General features: G+C 33.6%; 1 protein-coding gene across 2 annotated transcripts in view; it reads right to left on the bottom strand.

Moving 5' to 3' along the window:
• The window catches only part of LOC111151935 (Wiskott-Aldrich syndrome like), a 69,839-nt gene that overhangs the window by 18,076 nt on the left and 31,776 nt on the right, over positions 1–19,987 (bottom strand). For both annotated transcript variants that reach the window (XM_022510161.1, XM_022510160.1), the window contains exons 2-8: positions 16,403–16,537; positions 14,166–14,252; positions 12,515–12,611; positions 9,627–9,650; positions 2,929–3,097; positions 1,843–1,885; positions 230–383 (exon numbers count right to left, since the gene is read on the bottom strand). In XM_022510161.1, the coding sequence (XP_022365869.1) occupies positions 230–383; positions 1,843–1,885; positions 2,929–3,097; positions 9,627–9,650; positions 12,515–12,611; positions 14,166–14,252; positions 16,403–16,537 (709 nt within the window). The remainder of the gene's footprint in view (positions 1–229; positions 384–1,842; positions 1,886–2,928; positions 3,098–9,626; positions 9,651–12,514; positions 12,612–14,165; positions 14,253–16,402; positions 16,538–19,987) is intronic.

The raw sequence follows: 19,987 nt of genomic DNA, 5'->3' as shown, positions 1-19,987 counted from the left end.
AAATGAGTAAGGTGGCAAAGAAGACTTTTTAATAAGAAAAACCTTATCAAATTATTAAGTTATATCAAAATAATGCAAAGCAGCCAGGCCAAGCTACTTAATCTATAATTTCAAATATTCTGTTTATGGAAAGTTCATACGAATGTGTGTAGTTGTTTCCAGGAAACTGACCTCAAAAGATTCACAAGGAAAAAAAGATTAGAATGCCTGAGTAGAAAAAAAAAGTTACCTTGCCTTCGTAGTTCATTTTTAACAGCTTCTACACCTCCTGTTTTTTCAATGAAGTCATATATAACTTTTGATGTTTCTCGGTCTTTCAGTTGTGCCTCTGAGATTCCACACATATCAAAAAGATTCTTCAATTCTGGATCCAAATTATTCAGCTATAACATATAAAGTAACTGTTAACTGTAAAATCTATCCCAATTTTTAAAAATAAGCATAATCAAATTCAAATTTAGTTTTCACCTGTGCCCATTATGAAATTATTTTAAATTTATACACTTTTTAACATGGTTAGATTATTTATAAGCCAATGAAACTTTCTTATTTAAAAGAAATAGAAAAGTTAAGAAAAAAGAATAAAATTTTCTTTTTTTTTTTTTTTTGTTCTCTCTTCAAAAAGAAGGCATCTCATTAGAGCTTTACTAACCCATTCATGATTCAGACATCTCCAACCTATTCGCCTATTACTAAATTTAGATATAATCACAAAGAAACGAGGAAACTCTGTCAATTTGAAAATCTGAAGCACCTCCTTATAACCTCAGCATCCTGGACAGAGCCCAGAACAAGGAAGCATTCAATAAATGTTGTGGAGTTAACACTGTAGTCAATAACAAAAAAATTTCTGACCCCAATCATAAATATTTCTCTTCAAAATAATTTTTCCAAACCCTGATTATCTGTTAAATGTGAAATACATATTACTTAAGCAACCAAAACAGATAAAATGTTAAAAACACTTATTCTTGCTAGCAGTTTCACTTACTTGCTCATAGGGCTAAAAATAAATAATGACAAAAATGCCTAAAAGAATGAAAAGATCTAGCTAATTTAAAAACTGGATATTCAGAATTTGATTATAATACTTTTCAGTACTCTTACTTTCCAGTAATTTGGCATACATTCCCCTAAAATATCAGTTAGCAGAAATAATTTTCTTCTCTTGGCTGTCAACACACAAGAATTTTATATTATAGTATATAAGATTTTATTTATATATTTATTTATTTGAGAGAGACAGAGAGAGAGTGTGTGCGCTAGCAGGGGAGGAACAGAGGGAGAGGGAGAGAGAGAATCTCAAGCAGACTCGAGCATAGCTCTGACGCAGGGTTCAATCTCACAACCCTGAGATCATGACCTGAGTCGAAATCAAGAGTCAGACTGAACCACCCAGGCACCCCAGTATTACAGTATATCAATTCAAGGAGTATAAAACCTTTGCCTTATAGACATAGCCATAAATAACAGAACAATACTGAGGTTTCCAACCTCAGTGGTGTATGTACATAAACACATTCAAATAAATGCTAGAATTCACTAAAATGAATAATAAAAATCTACACACAGGCCACAGCATTACCACATATTTATTTATTTTATTTTTAAAGATTTTATTTATTTATTTGATAGAGAGAGAGAGAGAGAACACAAGCAAGGGAGTGTGAGAGGGAGAAGCAGGGTTCCCGCTGGGCAGGGAGCCTGATGTGGGGCTCGATCCCAGGACCCCGCGATCATGCCCTAAGCTGAAAGCAGACACTTAACCGGCTGAGCCACCCAGGTGCCCTGCATTACCACATATTTACAGCAATAATATTTATGGCTTGAAAAGACACTTACATCAAAGCCAGTATTCGGATCCCAACCAACATGTCCAATGTGCCTAAAGAAGTAGACCAAAAATATGTATAAATAAAAAACAGAAAATACATAAACAGCATTTAAAACATAAAATACATGAAATCCAATCCAACCAATAAATTTTGGGCCTGCGCTAATAATTCTCACAGACATACCCATATTCAGGGAAAAACTGTGTGAGGGGTCAGGAGGCCAGGACTGGCCTCAGTTAAACTGAGTTTTAATAATTTTGCATAATCTTTCTGAGTATCCATTTCCTCAATGGTCAAACTAGCAGAAGAATACAAGCATTATATATATATATGAATAGGAATTTTGTAATGAGCTAATGAAATGATGTCTATGTATATGAAAATGCTTAAAATATGTCAAATAAATACCAAAGGTTTGATGCCTACTATAGACTAAATGTTTGTGTCCCCCCAAAATTCCTATGTTGAGACCTAATACCCAGTATGATGATAATATCTGGAGGTAAGGATTTGGGGAGGTGATTAGGTTTTGAGGGTGGATCCCTCAAAAACAGGATTAGTACCCTTAACAAAAAGGCCCCAGAGAGTTCTCTTGCCCTCTTCCAACATGTGAGGAAGACAGCTAGAAGACAGCTGTTAACCAGGCAGTGGAACCTCACCAGACACCAAATTTTGCCTGCTTCTTCCCAATCTCCAGAACTGTAGAAATAAATCTCTGTTGTTTAAAAGCCATTCAGTCTATAGTATTCCTGTTATAGTAGCCCAAATGGGATAAGACAGTGCCTCTAGGCAATTTCCAAATACCATTTATAAGGGAAAGTGAGAAATCATCTCCAACAATTAAAGAAACAACTTAATTTAGTTTTTCTTTCCTGATGAATAGAAAGGTAAATAAACTGTAGGATTCACAGAAAGTCTACTGAACAACAGCCTTAAACACACACACACACACACAAAAACAATTCCAACAAAATCTATAGAGAAAAAAGTATGCAAATGATAAATGTAGAAGAAAACAAAATTTCCTAACAAGGTAAAAATCAAGAGCAGGAGTAAGTTAATTGAAAGATAAGAAAAACAAAAGAACTCTTACTGGAAATTGCTTGGTGTTCCGATATCTGCCTTGGTTAATCTCTTCTTTTTAGCTTTTCCTTTTTTCTTTTCTTTGGTATGGGAGATGTTGTTGACCTGTGGACCATAAAATCTATTGGTTGTGATTTCTGGATTTTTTATATCAACTGTTGCCATGGGTAGATTAGGACCTGCAAAACAATATGAAAGGGATATAATTTAAGATAACAATTATTGCATTCATAATTTGTAATTTAAATATCTTTCTCTGAAGTAGGACCGCTTCACTAATATAAATTATTTAAATTTTAAAGTTGCATGTTAATTTTTTATAAATAATGGATAAAGTACTACCGAAATTTCAAAAGCATATAATAAATTCTTAAGTAGATAAGCATAGATGTTACTTCAAAGAGAATTTGTATTTTTATAACATTAAATCTCATGAAAAAAAATTTTCAGTAAAAATTTAAATTTAATTGGTTTAATCCCTTAAATTTTTATTATAATAGCCTCACATACACAACCCATTACTTGTTGGTAAAGTGCTATATATGGCATAATAAGAATAAAAATTAAAAGGAGCATATACTTTTTAAAAAAAAATCTGACAAAAAAATCTAGTATTACTTCTTTGTTTCAACTTTATTAGTCCATGAGGGAAAAAAAGTACTTATACAATTATTACTATTATTATTTCCAAAATACCGTATGTAAGTCCAATAATGTTTTCTCTATCGGTATACATACACTTTGACTATTGGAAGTATAGGGCTCAAAAATGAGATGGAAAAATTCTCAAAACATTCATCTTCCACAATAATCAATAGTGAAACTATCTCTGGCATCTTCAGATACTATCAACAGCACCTTTAAGAGTGACCTTAAATATAATATACAAAACCTGTTTTATAATTCACAAACATATTCTTGGCTTTAAAAGCACGAGTCTAAATGAAATGTATTCAATTTAAAAATGCCTTATAAATTTAACTAAATGGCATCACATGTTCCTTAGAGAGTCCATTTTAATATAGGGTTCTCTGACAAAACCACTTATTAGACTAAATTCCTATGAGATAAGTACATTAATGACAACTTTCAAATGCTGTATAAAATGGAACCACTACTGCGCAGAGAAACAGTTAACATAGCAGGCCCAAGACTGCCATCCTTAGAAAGGGCTGCTTGTAAGGTTATTAGCTCTGAGCTGGCATCTGGAAACGGGGATTCCAAGAGGGTTTTTATCATTCCCTGATAAGATGGGCCCATTGTGCCTCAACTATTTGTGCTAACAATGTGCTGATGCTAAACACCTGCTTTCCTTCTAGGAGTCTAGTACCTTGGTATGTGCTAGACATAGGAGGCCTATGTGAGTAGCCCCCAATAAACTCTGGGCACCGAGTGCCTAGTGAGTTTCTCCTTTAGACAACATTTACCATGTGTTGTAACAACTTATCAAAGGAATTATGTGCATTCCCTTTGACTCCAATGGGAGAAGACTATGGCAAAGTTGTATGTAATTTCCCTCAGACCTAACCCCTTGTGCCTCTCCCTTTGATTTTGTTTTATATCATTCCACTGTCATAAATCTTTGCCATGAATACCCCAATACAATGGAATACAGAAATCCCAAGAAATTACAGGCTAACGTAAACTGGTGATAACTAAATGTCAATTTGACTGTATTTCTTCAATTGCACTAAAACCTCAAATGTAGCCTATTCATTAAAGTTACCTGAAAGAACAACGTTTATCTAAATGGATAAATTATATATAACCCATGTTCTCTCTTTCAACTCTACTATTCAAGATGAAATAGAGCTAAAATAATTTACAAAAGCCATCTAACACCTTATCAGACGAGTAAACAATTTGGAAAGATTTGTATTTTTAGTATCACCAAAATTCAGCTCTTTTCCCTTCATAATCAAAGTCTACTTACATGTAAGCATCTAAAAGTTCTATTTGTATTTCATATAAAATTTTTTCATATAAATTTCTAAAGGAAGTTGCTCACATTGGCAAGAAATAAATTGTTATCTGAAAAAAATGGAACCCAGTGAATAATATGGGTAAGACCATTAAAACAAGCTGATTCAGTGTCAAGGAATAATAAAAATAAACGGATTAAAAATTAAAGGTTAGTTATGCAATACAGAAGGCTGAAGAAATAGTAGATAAAGACTAGGATTTTCAAATTTGTTCACATACCAGATTTCAGTGTTTACTGTAGTTTCACAAAGTAAAGGACTTATTGAGAATACCCGGAATCCAAGTGTTAGAGGGTCAAATCTGTGTTATACTCAAAGGCTTATCTACTGATCTGTTTCTCCTTCTCATCCTTCCTTTTCTGCCTTCCCTCTTTTATTTATAACTTTAAAAATCAATATCAGCTACACCATCCATGGTAAGATGCCACAAATCACTACTTACTCTTTTCCTTACATTTAATAGAATTTAAGGATTAACTTAAGACTGATTTAGGAGTATCAGAATGAGACACTCTCCTTGTACCTTACCACCCCTCCTGAAATAGATGTTCAAAGAGCAACTATAAAGGAGCAACCAGATTCACCATAAAAAAAAAAAAAAAAAACAAACCAAACTATTAGTTTTTAGAAAAAAACAAAAATGAAAATATTCTGCTGCTTTAGGTTATATGAAAGTTATTATTATACCATGGATATTTTAAATGGTAATAGAGTTGGGTAAAGTGAAGAAGCGTAATAGTTTTAATTATCCAAGTTAACAAATTCTTTCCTGGGAAATTTAATAAAGTTAAGATTCTTATAAGTCTGATCCATACCTCACTAAAGAAAATAATTCAGCCACCTCTGAAGAAAGTTTAAGAATAAAGAAGATAGGAACAAAATACAAGGGGTATGTGGAATGAATAACAAAGTTTAATTCATACTGTAGTCAGACTGGGTTTCCCCTCCTCCCTCTACCCCAAGAGGAAGTGTGGATATACTGTTACTGTCAAGCAGTTTATAAAGCCTTTGAATTAGCTATTTAGTGTCATTACACATGAATTTCTTCAGTACTGGTTAAAACATTATTTAATTAAGTCTATACAGGAAAATTCAAATTATAGAGATAAACAGAAAATTAGTATTAGCTGCGTTAGCTGGGAAATTAGAGAGTTTTTCCACACTTTTCATCTTACAGTTGAAAACTAAGGATGAGAAGTGACAGGTGACCTGTCTAAAGTCACACAATTAGGGACAAAAAGCAAAGGTGAACTCTGCTTTCTTGATTCCTAATCCATTAACTACTACTGTACTTTTTACACTAATGTCAAACCACAAGGTGACTGATAATGCTAACTTTACCAATGTTGTCATATATTATTTCCTTACCAATTAGTTCTCTCAATTTATATAGTTTAACAGTTTATCATTCAATAAATATTTACTAGTAACTTTCAAATTTTAGGGAAAAAAATTCCTACATAATCATGAGATTAGGTACTTGGTTACCTCTGTTGATAATAGTCATTTACTTTAGAGTTTGAAGGTGTTTGGAAATTAGTTTAAAACGATGTTGTAAAGCCCAATTAAATATTTGTTTCCAAAAGTGACAACTGGTATAAGGCACAGTCATTTTTAAATGAAGTTTATGGAAGATCTGGTAATGGAGATACACTTAAATCACTTCTAGTAAAAATTAAGTATTCCATTTATAAAATTATACTCATCCTAAGAACATACACTAAGGGGATTTTTTCCCTTCTTTAAAAAAAAAAACAAAAACTAGTCAAATGACAAATTACCATTTTCTGATTAAAGACAACTGTTACAGAAAAGGCTTTTTAATATTCTCACTGAACAGCATTTCTAGTTAATTTTAAAACTGAAAGAACAAACTAAAGTCTTCCCCTTAATTACATAAAAAGCAGAGAACTCTCACCAAGGTAAAATAGTTGAGAAACAGGTGGCCCAGAGGCCTCTGATGTCAAGCAGTCATGAAGCTGAGAACAAATCATTGGAAAGCGTCTAAGCTAAAAGGTGAGACTGACCGATAAAGAAAAAAGAAAGATGTATGGATTAGGAGTTAGTGAGGAAGACACTGAATTGCATTTCAGGAATATATGCTACTCCTACATAAAGTGTCTTTTCAATAGTTACAATTTGAAAATGTCTACTAAACTGATCATCCATATGGGGATTTAAGACAAAGCACCTGCAGGGACACAGCAAGGTGGATAAGGTGTCCAGTGCACCTGGTAGTAGTGTACCAAATGCAAAAAAGTAATATGCTGCCTTCAAAACAGTGGTCTCCACATAGTGGGGAGTGACTGCACTGCAGGAAAAAAATATTAAATCTTCTTTTTAATAATTATTTTATCCTTTACTGTGTATGCACTATGTTAATACCATATTATTTGTATATTTTATAAGAAAATATACAAATTCTGGCAATACATGCCATATATTTTTGCCTTTTCGTGATACTTTTTAAACTCTCATTTAATGAAAAGACATTTGGGATCACTGCACCAAAAGGGTTAAAACTACAGAACTAAATATTTAAAACCAAGAGCTATCACAGAGAAAGAAAGTCTTATTATGAGTACCTCTCCTACCAGGAGTAATAAAATTGCAAGACACCACTGTCACATAAAGAATATCCAAATTCATGGGGTGCCTGCGTGGCTCAGTCAATTAAGTGTTAGACTCTTGGTCTGGGCTCAGGTCATAATCTCAGTACAGAATCTACTTGTCCCTCTTCCTCCCCCTCTGCTCTCTGCTCCTCCTCCCACTCAGAGCTCTCTCTTAAATAAAAACATAAACAAATAAATAAAATCTTAAAAAACAAACAAAAAAAGAATATCCAAATTCCTTGTATTCATGGATTAGGTACCTCTTCAGAAATACATTTTATATGTACTGAGAAGATTAAAATTTTGAAAACTCCATAAAATATTTATACCGTTAACTTTATTATCGCTTCTCGACCTTTTGGCTAAGATCAAGTGTAGTATCTGTTTTTATCAGGTTAATATACTGTTAACTTTAATTGCAACATCTATACTTTAATATCTCAGGTTACTTTTCCCAAAGATGCCACTTCCAGGAAGCCTTCCCCACTGGTACTCAATACATGCTTACAGAATGCAGAATAATAAATTCAAAAGGATTAAAATATTGAGCATGCAACAGGGAGAAAATTCTAACACTGCTGTAAGAGTTCACAGATGAATGACTTCTGAGTCAGCTGCTTCTGCTTCCTTTGCCTCTACCACGTTAACAGTGGCGTTACTTAAGGCATGTTATTTACCCTGTCTAGGTCTCAGTTTCTCCTTCAAAATCTTATGGATGTAGCATAGTGATAAAGGGGCCAGGCTGTGGAGTTAAGACTGCTTGAGACTGAATCCTTCTGTACCACTTACTAGATTTGTGACCCTGAGCAAGATACTCATCTGTGTCCCTGTTTGCTCTTCTATAAAATGGGGATAATAGCAGCCACTTCATAAGACTCCTGGACAGTGCCTGGCTGGTAGTAAATGATCATTAAATAGTAGCTGCTGTAATTATTGTTGTTATTGTCTTCATCATGATAGCTAGGTTTTAGTAAGTGCTATGCTAAGTACTTTGATTACTTCATTTAATCTCCACAGCAGTCCTATAAAATAAGTATTAAAATTTCTACTTAAAAGACAAAGCCAAAGTATACATTACTTGGCAGAGGGTAAGCCTTACTGAACGTAGGTTTTTTTTTTTTTTTAATTATAATAAGGTAAATAATCCAAAATTTACTACAGCAGTATTTGGTTCATGTTTTTGTATCAGGAAAAAAACTTAAGGACAAATCAGAAAGCAATGTATCTGTTTAAAAGAAACAAACCCTAACAATCCCCAACAGCTATCATATATTATTTGTTTCCCAGAATAAGCTATCTAAATTCTGATGAGAGGATGTGAGATGCTTTAAAAAAAAAAAAAAAGCCATACCCTCCATTATAATGAAGGTTCCTGGAGCAATAGTTCCATACCTCCACAGGGTCAGCGACCCAATTTAAATGTGATGCAATTTCTGTATCCTCTGTCCCCAAAGAAAATATATACACTTAAGAATTTAGTGCACTATATTTCAAGGAGTGTTTACAGAGTCCAAGATGCGAATCTCTGCCCTAAAGATCTGGGACTTTGTCCTTTTCATTTTGGAATTCCATTTTATTTTGGAATATATACTTTTCTGGTATACTTTTTTTTTCTTTTAAAGAATTCTTAATACTTCAAGTGCTCATCATGAAATTAAGGAGGATAATATAAAGCGATTATTAGTTCTATGCACTCCATTAAAGTCAGTGCTCATTCTCACAGGGGCTAGTTTCGTATTACCAGTGTGAAATAGTATTTGGAAATAAGAAACATAAATCTTAAAGAAAGAAATGAACAAGTATGCTATACAAAATTTACTACCTTTAAGGAAGATATTAAGTCAAGATCATACAGTTTATAAACTTAATTGTCAATACAGAATGAAGATATAAGTAATAGTGATCTTCACCCTACATAGTCCTCCTTCATCCTATAAAAAAGCCAAAAAATAGTACATTTCTAAGACTCATCTTTGTTATTTTAAAATGACACTATAAACTACAGTATTTGATCACAGATATTAAATATTTAAGTATTAATGTATGATACATGTTTCTAAAGGATAAAACAACCTAAAATCTTTTAGATCAATAATTTGTATCAAAGAGCTTACCATTTGGGGGGTCTCGTCTTTTCTCTGTTAGAAAATAAATCAAAATAATATGATCAGACATATGCAATACAAAAATCAACATAAAGAATTAATCTACCCAAACTCTGTCTTATTCTTAAGTCAATGTATAAGTGGCTAAAAAAGGTTTCTCTGAGGAACTGACATCTGAATAAAATAAGGAACAACATATTTAAAGGCCCTAAGGAGGGAATAGCCTGAAGGAACATCATGAAGCTTGGACTAGAGTGAGCCAACAGAAGAGTAAAAGGAGGCAGTCAGGAGGAGACCCAGGGACTGGATCATATAGGGTCCCACAGGCCATGGTAAGGAATACAGATTGTATTCTATATACGATAGGAAGCTCTTTTAGGGTTTAATAGGGCCAACATAATCTAATGTTTTTAAAAGATAACTTAGGCTACTATGTGGAAAAGAGGTCATAGGGGGCACTGAGTGGCAGCAGGGAGACTAGTGAGGGAGTTATGGTAGTCCAGATGACAGATAATGGGGGCTTCGATTAGAGGGGTAGCAGAGGTGATGAGAAATAGATCCAGGATATGTTTCTGAAGAGACAACAGACTCACTGATGGAATTTATAAGAGACCATGGTGAGCCAGAGTGGAGCCTTTTACCAAGTTGGGGAATACATGGGGAAGAGTAGGAATGGGTCTAACTGAGGTTAGGGAACATAGATCAGATGTTCTGCTCAGACAAGTTAAGTTTAAGGTTATCCTGATGCTCAGTTGAAGTAAACAAGTTTGAAGGTTGGGGGAAAGGTCAACAATGAGGACAAAACTTTGGGAGGCATCAGTGTATGGAGAGTTTTCAAAGCTATGGGACACAGTGAAAGCACAAGAGTAATGAGAATACTCAGAAACATCTGATCACTAAAGCAGACCAAAAATAAAAAGCTATAGCAGATCAGAAAGGAGTAAAACCAGGAGAACTATCAATCCTTTGTACTCAGACTCTTATATACGAAGTTTGATATCATTTTGGCTTTAAGAAATTCAAAAGTGGTTGAATAATTTTAAACAAATGTAATTTCCAGATTTTCTAATACAAAATTGCCCCAAATTATAAGAGAAATACCCATAAATAACGATATAATAATCAGTTTATAAACAGCCATAAACTAAAATTAATAGGATTTAACTGGGGAATAAGTTAAAAAATCCTGGCAATAGGAAATACCAATTTATTACTCCATCTGGTGGTCTGATGAAGTAACTTTCTGAAACACTGGACATAAGGAAGTCCCATCTATGTCAATGAATGTCAATCTCCCATTTCCCAGGTGATGTTATCTCTGCAACCAGAGAGGAAATACTTTAACTGATAACACAGATATGGAAATACACTGACATAAATATAAAGTTCAGAGGATAAGTTCTAAGAAGTAATTTACAAATAAGATGCTAACCTGGCTTGAGAGCCATTCACATGAAAAAAAGGGAGGGTTTGGTTGAACAAAGAAGAATGGGAGCTGCTGGTATGAGGTATCTGCTAAAAACATTTGCAGAACAGTGCTTTAATCATATCAAGAGGTATTTTAGTACCAACTAGTAAAACTACTTGTGGAGTACTGTGTTCAAATATGACTACTATTTGAAGCTGGATCATTTCTTCAAATCTGGACCTTCTGAAGAAGACATAAAAATATACAGTGGCTTCAGAGTACAGTATTTGGGATGATGCATCTATAAAGTACATCACGAGAGGAGTAAGAAACTGAAACCAGTTAAGGTAAAGAAGTAAAGGCATGAGAACATGATAGATGGCTTCCAATATTAAATGGCTGCTGGGAGGAAAAGAAAATAGACTAATTTTTTATTGCTCCAAAAGTCGGATTCCATGCATCTAAGTTAAAGAGAAGAGAGGCTGGAGTTTGACTTAGCAGAAGTAGAATAGATCCCTACCCAGGTATCTATCAGCTGCCTCCCTAAGATGACCTTTCTGCTTCTGAAACACCATGCTTAAAAGTTTAGGAACTACATAAAACAAAATTCCTATACCAGCTGAAAGATGCCTTTAGGGACCTTCCTATTTCAAAGTCAATTAGTCTATACTTTAAGAAATATTTTTTACTTGTTTGATTTGGAAATGTCACATATATTGACTATAAGGAGCCCCAGAGAGCCCCTGGCCTAGCACCTGATTATGTCACAGAAAACTGATGTCTCTGAAACTGATCTTCTTAAGATGATGGTTTTAGAGAGGTTCACCTTTCCTAATCACCCTTCTCCCACTTGACAACAGAAAGGCCTAGTATACTGTTGTCAAGTATTTCTATATCAATAAATTTAAAATTCTATACTAGACTAGAGCATTCTCTATTTTATATGTATTATAGTCTCATACATTAAGTTCCTTGTGGATTTATGATAGACAACATTAGGGACAAAATAGAGACAAAACAATGTTTACAGATTTTGTTTGCAACTTTGCTTATTTGCTTCTAGGCTTGCCTAAAAAGTCTTTGTCACAAAGTATTAAATATGCTAAGAATGTAAGTTAAGAACAAAGCCATAAAAATGAAAGTTTAAGAGTCAGTATATATGGCATGTTATCAAGACAGGTTATCAGAATGAATTCTTCAGTAAATCTGAAAAAAAAAATAGTTCTTAATAAAAATAGTTCTTAAGTAAGTACTAGTGAATTTTTTTTTTTTTTTTTTTTTTTTTTTGGTAAGGGGCCAGAGAATAAATATTTTAGGCTTTGTGTACCATACAGTCTTTGTTGTAACTACCCAACTGTTGTGTGGCAACAGACAAAATGTAAACCAATGAGCGTAGGTTTGTCTCACTAAAACTTTATTTATAAAAACAGGTGTGGGCCCGTTCTGTCCCATGAGCCAGCTCCTGTTTAAAAAAAAGAAAAAAGTTTACCAGATTTCCTTTGTCGCCGGCCCAACAAGTCTGTAACTGCTTTCCGGAATTTTTTTGCTTCTTCTTCATTGGCAAAATTAAGAGCAACTTGACAAGTCTGAAATATTTTTATTTAAAAAGGTAAACAACAGAAAACATGAATCTAGCTTTAATGAAAAAATCGATAACCAACAAAGTACATTTCTGAAGAAGGAAAGCTGAGTTTACCAGCAACAAGGGCTTAGTTTAAGCTTAGTTTTAATTTTATCTGAATAACTTAAGAATACTGAAAGCATGGAGAAGGCAAAGTAAAAGACTACTAATAGATAAGTTGCCTCTCATAACGGACATTCAAATATTAAATGGAATACTCCATCTTCAACAACGACAACAAAAATAGCAAATTGAATTTGATTTTTCAATAGAACTACAAAATAATAGAAATAGAAAAGGCAAATACTGGAAAAGTTGGTCAAATGCAGGTCAGCTCTATCTTTACTAGGTTATGTTTTTATTTTACAGCTCAACTGTAGGTATTATTTATATGATAACCTTAATTCAGATAAAGTGTTGAAAATACGAAAAGACTGACATTGATAATGGCATTTTATGCACACTTTTATGTATGTACATATATTTATATTTTATTAAGAAAAATGTGAAAAATAACAGCTAGAGAAGAAAATTTTTTTGAAATGATATATCATCTAATCTAACCTTTTTTCCTCATTATATAAAAATTTAGGAAATAAAAATATGAAAAAAAAAATTAAAATCACCTATAACCTAGTCACTCAGACAATCCTTGTCAGCATATGGTATGGAAATCCTTCTAACATCTTCCTCAAGTATATGCAATAAATTTTTTTATATTCTATTCTCCCCCTACACGCATTTAATGTATTTTAGCACTCTTCTAGGCCACGAACTATTCTTTCACAAAATAATTTGAATGGCAATATAACATCAATATTTAAAACATACCATGGATTAGTGGGCAATTAAGACTTCATTTTTATACATAAGAACACTAAATCCCAGAAAGATAAAGCTCTCTGTCCAAAGACAAAGATGACGAAAAAACAAATTTCTTTTCTACACAGCAAAAAACTTTTTTTTTTTTTTTGGCCCTTTAAAATCTAAGCCCTTTCTTCCTATTCAGCTATACTGTGAAAAAGCTTTTTTTTTTTTAAAGATTTTATTTATTTATTTGACGAAGAGAGACAGCGAGAGAGAACACAAAGCAGAGGGAGTGAGAGAGGGAGAAAAGGCTTCCTGCAGGGAGCCCAATGCGGGGCTCGATCCCAGGACTCCAGGATCATTATCTTAGCAGAAGGCAGATGCTTAACTGAGTGAGCCACCCAGGTGCCCCTATGAAGAACATTTTAAAGGTAAAATAATTATTTTTACTTTATATAGTGTTTACATGGAAAGCTCATAAATGCTTTCCACAAACAAGTATTAAAACAATTATGGGATCGAGCTCCACATCGGGCTCCCTGCTCAGCGGGAGGCCTGTTCTCCCTCTCCCACTCTCCCTACCTGTGTTTCCTCTCTCACTGTCTCTCTCTCTCTGTCGAATAAATAAATAAAATCTTAAAGAAAACAAAAACCAGATGAACAAATTAAAAAAAACTACATTAAACAGGGCAATAAAAAAAATATGACTTACATCTCCAGCAAAGGTATGAAAATATCCTCTAGGACTATTATATACAAAGTTATTGTATAGCTCTTGTTCCCACAATAGTTTCCCATCCTAGAAAAAGGTTAAAAGAAGAGTTACCAAAAAGATAATCTCCAGGAATAAAACAAGATAGATGACTCATATTCAGGGAATTGTTTACATTAACAATAGCTTATACCTGCACAGAAAACACACACGTATAAAATATAAATAACATATAATTTAATCAGTAATTTCTTAACAAAAGAGTAAATTTTGGATTTTTCTTTCAAAAAAACTACATATCAAATGAGTTTAAGTCAGTATGCTAAGACACTATCTCATTAGCCTTGTATTCCCAAATATAGTTACTCAGTCAAACACTAACCTAGAACAATTACTAGATCATCAATGTTAGACAGAAGGCTAGAATACTGTTGTGCATGCACTGATTATCAATGCATAGTTCCATCAGTAATAGACTGTGTGCCATCAAATATTACAGGAACATTTCATGTTCTTTTCCTCAATTTTGTAGATGCTGAGAGGGTCAAATATACCCTCTCTGTACTATTCATTAACAATTTTTGAATTCCTAACTTTTACATAGTGGCCCTCTCATTAAATACCGGTAAGAGTAGTTAGTGTCAATCATGTGCAGAAAGAGACTGATAATTAAAGTGCACCAAGGTTAAAGTATGGTTGAAAGAACCATAGATGACTGGGTTGTCTTATCTATGGCTACAGCAGAGGAAATATAATTAACCTACTACCAAAGGTGGCTAAGTGAAAGTATTCAGCAATGGTTATCTAAAATTAGAAGTAAATGGTTAGAGAAATTTAAGTATTGTCCTATTTCAAAAGCAAGGTTCTACCTACACCATGACTTAAAAATATTTAGAAAACACTATATACACATACAATGCAATTCCTTTCTTCTCAGTGAAGCTTTATGTGCACTTGATTTCTGAATAGTGCTTCTCACTGGTGATGAGAAATATGTTAAAAAAAATAAAAATAAAAAACTAAAAACTAAACAGTTTCTTTCAAACTCTGCATGTGTTCCCTATCCCCCAGAATCACTGCCACAGTCAGCCACTGCTCACGGGAGTATGCCACATCTTGTGGTATGGAGAAGTAGATGTTAAGAAGCACAAAGCTACAAAGCACAGTAACTTAAATCTTATTTAATCTCAGGGAAACACTTTGCAATAGACCCAAATGGTTCTCCCATTTTACAAATAAATAAGCCAAGGCCCAGAGAAGTAAAACAGTTTAATTACAATCTATCCATCCTTAAGTATCATCCAGGAGAGTTCAAGAAAATTTTTTTGGTAATTATTCCATTATACTTATTGCCACATACAAATATTACAGAAGCCTACCTATAGAAAAGGGTCTTTTTTTTTTTAAACTTATTTATTTGTTAGAGAGAGAAAGAGGCAGGCAGAGGGAGAAGCAGGCTCCCTGCTGAGCAAGGAGCCCAATGCGGGACTTGATCCCCGGAAACTGGGATCATGACCTGAGCCAAAGGCAGACGCTTAACTGACTGAGCCACCCGGGGGGTCCCCTACAGAAAAGGTTTCAAAAGATAAATGGAGACTTCATCTCTGCACAAAGGTAATTACTTCTACAGTAACTGTAAGAGGGTGAATACCTGAGAATGGGCATCCAATCTAGAACAATGTGGATTTGTGTTTGAATGTGTGAGGTACAAAGGTGTGAAAATCTGAACATTGTTACTGTTGTCTCAACATAGGTATAAGTTGCAAATACATTATTATAGGTAGTGTATCATGCTTTAAACCTAGACTGAAGTAATTAACAGTATATACTAAACTAAAATATACTTTTATAGCTCCCTGAAAGGATTATATATGCTTGGAATAAAGGAGTACCAGTAGAAAAAGAGAGAATACAGAGAAAGCTCAAGATGTAAAGGTATTAAAAGGTATTAAAAGCAAAAACAAAAACAGAAAAATCCTTTAATGTGTAGTGGCTGTAGAAAGATAAAACAGGGAACTATTCACGTTCTGGCTTACAACCTATTCCTGTTTGGTTGCAATGCCCATGTTTCATTTTCTAAAAGCAAGCCTCACTCTTCAAATATTAAGTATAATTTAAAAAATACACACAAGATGAACAAAAATTATATATATAACAATATATTTAAATATATAAATAATTATAACTGAGGTTAAAAAACCTATTTACCTACAGTTTAAAGTAGAAATAAAACTCACCTTAATATCAAATATTCTTAAAAAATAAGATCTCTGTGGATTGTCCTTAACAAGACAAGCGACACCGCTGCACTTCTTTGACCACATACAGTTACGATCTGCTGCATATAACTGTACCACTGCTGAAGACATAGTCTGGAAAATATAAAATGTATAGCCATTAGGTTCAACATAACATTCAGATGACCACAGCACCTCTGACATCTTCACTGAAACTTCTTAAGAGACATCCAACCAGAATCACCCAGCTAGGCCGCTCCTGATTCCCTGTCCCACAGAAACAAGGAGATGATAAACATTTGTTGTTACTTTAAGCCATTACTTTTTGAAGTAATTTCTCAAACAGTAGTAAACAACATAATAACTGCACTAAACGTTAACTATAGAAAAAAGCAAACATTTACTGATGCTTAGAATGTGACAAAAATTGTATTAGGTGCTTTTAAATACAACTCCATTTAAATGTATTACTATTATAATCTCATTTAATGCTTGCAAAACCCAACATTAAAGGGATAAATAATCTGCCTCAAATCACACAGCAAAGTGGCAGAGTTCCAATGCAGGCAATTTATGACTTCAGATCCTGTAGTCCCCAGTCCCCCTCTTTCGATGGGGCGTACATTCCAAGACTCCCCAGTGGATGCCTGAAACTGCAGACACTACAAATCCCATATATACTGTTTTTTCCTACATATCTATGATGAAGTTTAATTTATAAATTAGGCAAAGAGATTAAAAATAACAAAAAGTAAAACAATTGTTATAACTATTGTAATAAAAGTCATGTGAATGTGGGATCTCTCTCAAAATATCTTATTGTACTATACTCATCCTTCTTGTGATGATGTTAGATGATAAAACACACCTATGTGAGTGGATGAAGTGAGGTGAATGGAGTAGGCATTATAAGGTAGTGTTAGGCTACTACTAACCTTCCGACAATATGTCAGAAGGAGGATCATCTGCTTCCAACAGCAGTTGACTGATCGTGTGTAACTAAAACTGTGGAGAGCAAAACCATGCATGAGGGAGGACTACTATACCACTTTCCAATACTGTGAACACTTAAGTATATGAAGTAGTAGTGTTAGTAAAGGCTGACATCCATATAGCAGTTAATTACTTTAGTATGGTACTAAATCACACTTGAAAGCAAGATTTGAAGGTACTAATTATAGTGCTAGACATTCTGAACATATCATTATCCTAGAAGGCAGATTCTAAAATCATTTTTAAAAAATTTTTTTGAAGATTTTATTTATTTGACAAAGAGAGAGAAAGAACACAAGCAAGGGAGTGGCAGGCAGAGGGAGAGGGAGAAACAGGCTCCCCACTCAGCAGGAAGCCCAAAGCAAGCTCAATCCCAGGACGCTGGGATCATGACCTGAGCCAAAGGCAGGTGCTTAACCAACTGAGCCACCCAGGCACCCGTCTAATATCATCTTTTTTAAAGAGGGCAAAACTGAGGGAAAAAAAGATATTAAGTGACTTGCACATGGCCATGCTTGAGAGCTATACTGAAGATATAAAGAATTATCAGTTATTATTGTACTAATTTTCCCAAGGATATACCTAACTAGTACCCTTTTAGATGTATAAGCGAAAAGCTAATTGCTACAAGCAAGGAACATGGCACATTAAGTTTTACCATGTTGCCACCTCCCTCATGACAGTGTCATGAAAAAATGGAAACTCCAGTTTACTTCTAAAGTTGTTTTTTTTTTAATGTTATAATCTTGGATGTAACTATTCGATTTTAGTTTCCATTAAGAGTGATACAAAGCAGTTACAAATCCTCTGAAAATAATAATCATGTTTTCTGGCCTAAATCTAGTGCTTTCACTCCAAAACCACAAATCAAGGAAATAATTTCAAATACAACAAAAATTTATTATTTATAATATGAATATGAAACAACATATCTATATAAATACATTAGAAAAGGAATTTAAATAACCAGATGATGGATTATTTAAATAAGAACAGTACAATGAATAGTGGGCAGTTCAATGAATAGTGGGCATTGTTAAAAAAATAGACTACATTAAGATTTAGAGATAAAGCTGTTTTGGGTTCCTTAACTATGGCTGGGGATTGCCCTCCTTTAATAAGAGGATTCCAAAGAATGAATATATATATATATATATATATATATATATGTCTTTTATAATAATAAAGTCGAAAATGTAAGATCAGTGTACTTTTGGGGACCAAAATTCTATGTATAAAAACTTTCCTAAGTAACACTACTCCAAGTTTTTAACTTTTTGTAGACCAGACTCATCTTTGAATTTCAGAGTCATGAATAGGACACAAAGCAGCAGGAAAATTTCCACAAGAGCCATTTAAAAAATTATGAAGATTGCTTAGAAACATAAAAAATGAATATAGTAGGATACTGGGCTTACAAAAGGATATTGAAGACTGTTGAGTAAGCCTTTGGCCTGCTCAAAACATATTTTGTTCTTCTGCAGTTGTAATACATATCATCATCTGCTTGGGCTCCCTGACCCCAAACTCTAACACTATAACCTCAAAAAAGAAAAAAAAAAAAAAAAAGGGATTTTGCATATATTATCCAAAGGTATTAAAGAGTAGGCTGAAGGATTCAAAACTGGAGGAGTTAATTCATTTTCTAAGTCAAATTCATATAAATTACAGCTCTTTTAGTATGAATGATGCTGTCAAAATGTATTCATTTCTAAAAAGAAAAACAACTAGGAAACTAGATACCAAGGGGAAAAAAAAAAACATCAAAAAGTCCTTTTAGGGGCACCTGGGTGGCTCAGTTGGCTGGGCATCCAAATCTTGATTTCAGCTCAGGTCATGATCTACGGGATCATCAGATAGAACCTGTGACTGTTTCCCACTCTGCAGGGAGTCTGCCGGTCCCCCTCTCCCCCTGCTCCTCCCCTACCTTACTCATGCAGTAAGCCCATGTATGCTCTCTCTCAAATAAATAAATCTTTTTTTTTAAATCCTTTACTTTTTTTTTTTAACTGAAAAACAAGAAGTGATAGCTTGCGAAAGAAACAACATATTATCAAATAGAGTCTGAAATTCCATTATGGAAATTCCCTTGCAAATGACCAAATATTAACATGTAAAATACTGAATGTATATGTGAACTTAAGAAAAAAAGTAACAAAAAACTAAAAATCCACATCTAAATATTTATATAAATTTAAAACAAATTCTTTTAACATATGCTTAAGAAATAAAGACACACGAAACAGTTCAATAACATTCCACATAAATGTGGTTGGCACTATAAACCTTATTCTAAAACAACTTATAAAATTTTAATACTGAAGAAACCACCTAACCATAAGCTATTTTCAGTTACTGGATTTTCAAAATTTTGCTACAATCATATATCAGTCTAAGTATGTAACTTTCACTCCCTTTTATCTTAAACTAGCAAAGTCTGAAAAATATACAAATCCCTTTCTGATTAACTTAGGAAAATTATAGTGAATGCAAGAATAGCTTATACACATAAAAGTTAATATATAAATGCTAGAAATATAAAAACAGTGGCTATCCCTTAAGCTCTAGGTTGACGGCGGCTTAATTAAGTCT

This window comes from Enhydra lutris, unplaced genomic scaffold (assembly GCF_002288905.1).
Source record: "Enhydra lutris kenyoni isolate GAN:26980312 unplaced genomic scaffold, ASM228890v2 scaffoldscaffold27, whole genome shotgun sequence".
NCBI lineage: Eukaryota > Metazoa > Chordata > Mammalia > Carnivora > Mustelidae > Enhydra > Enhydra lutris.
Note: the sequence above shows the minus strand (reverse complement) of the source record. Positions and strands in the feature narration are given on the sequence as shown.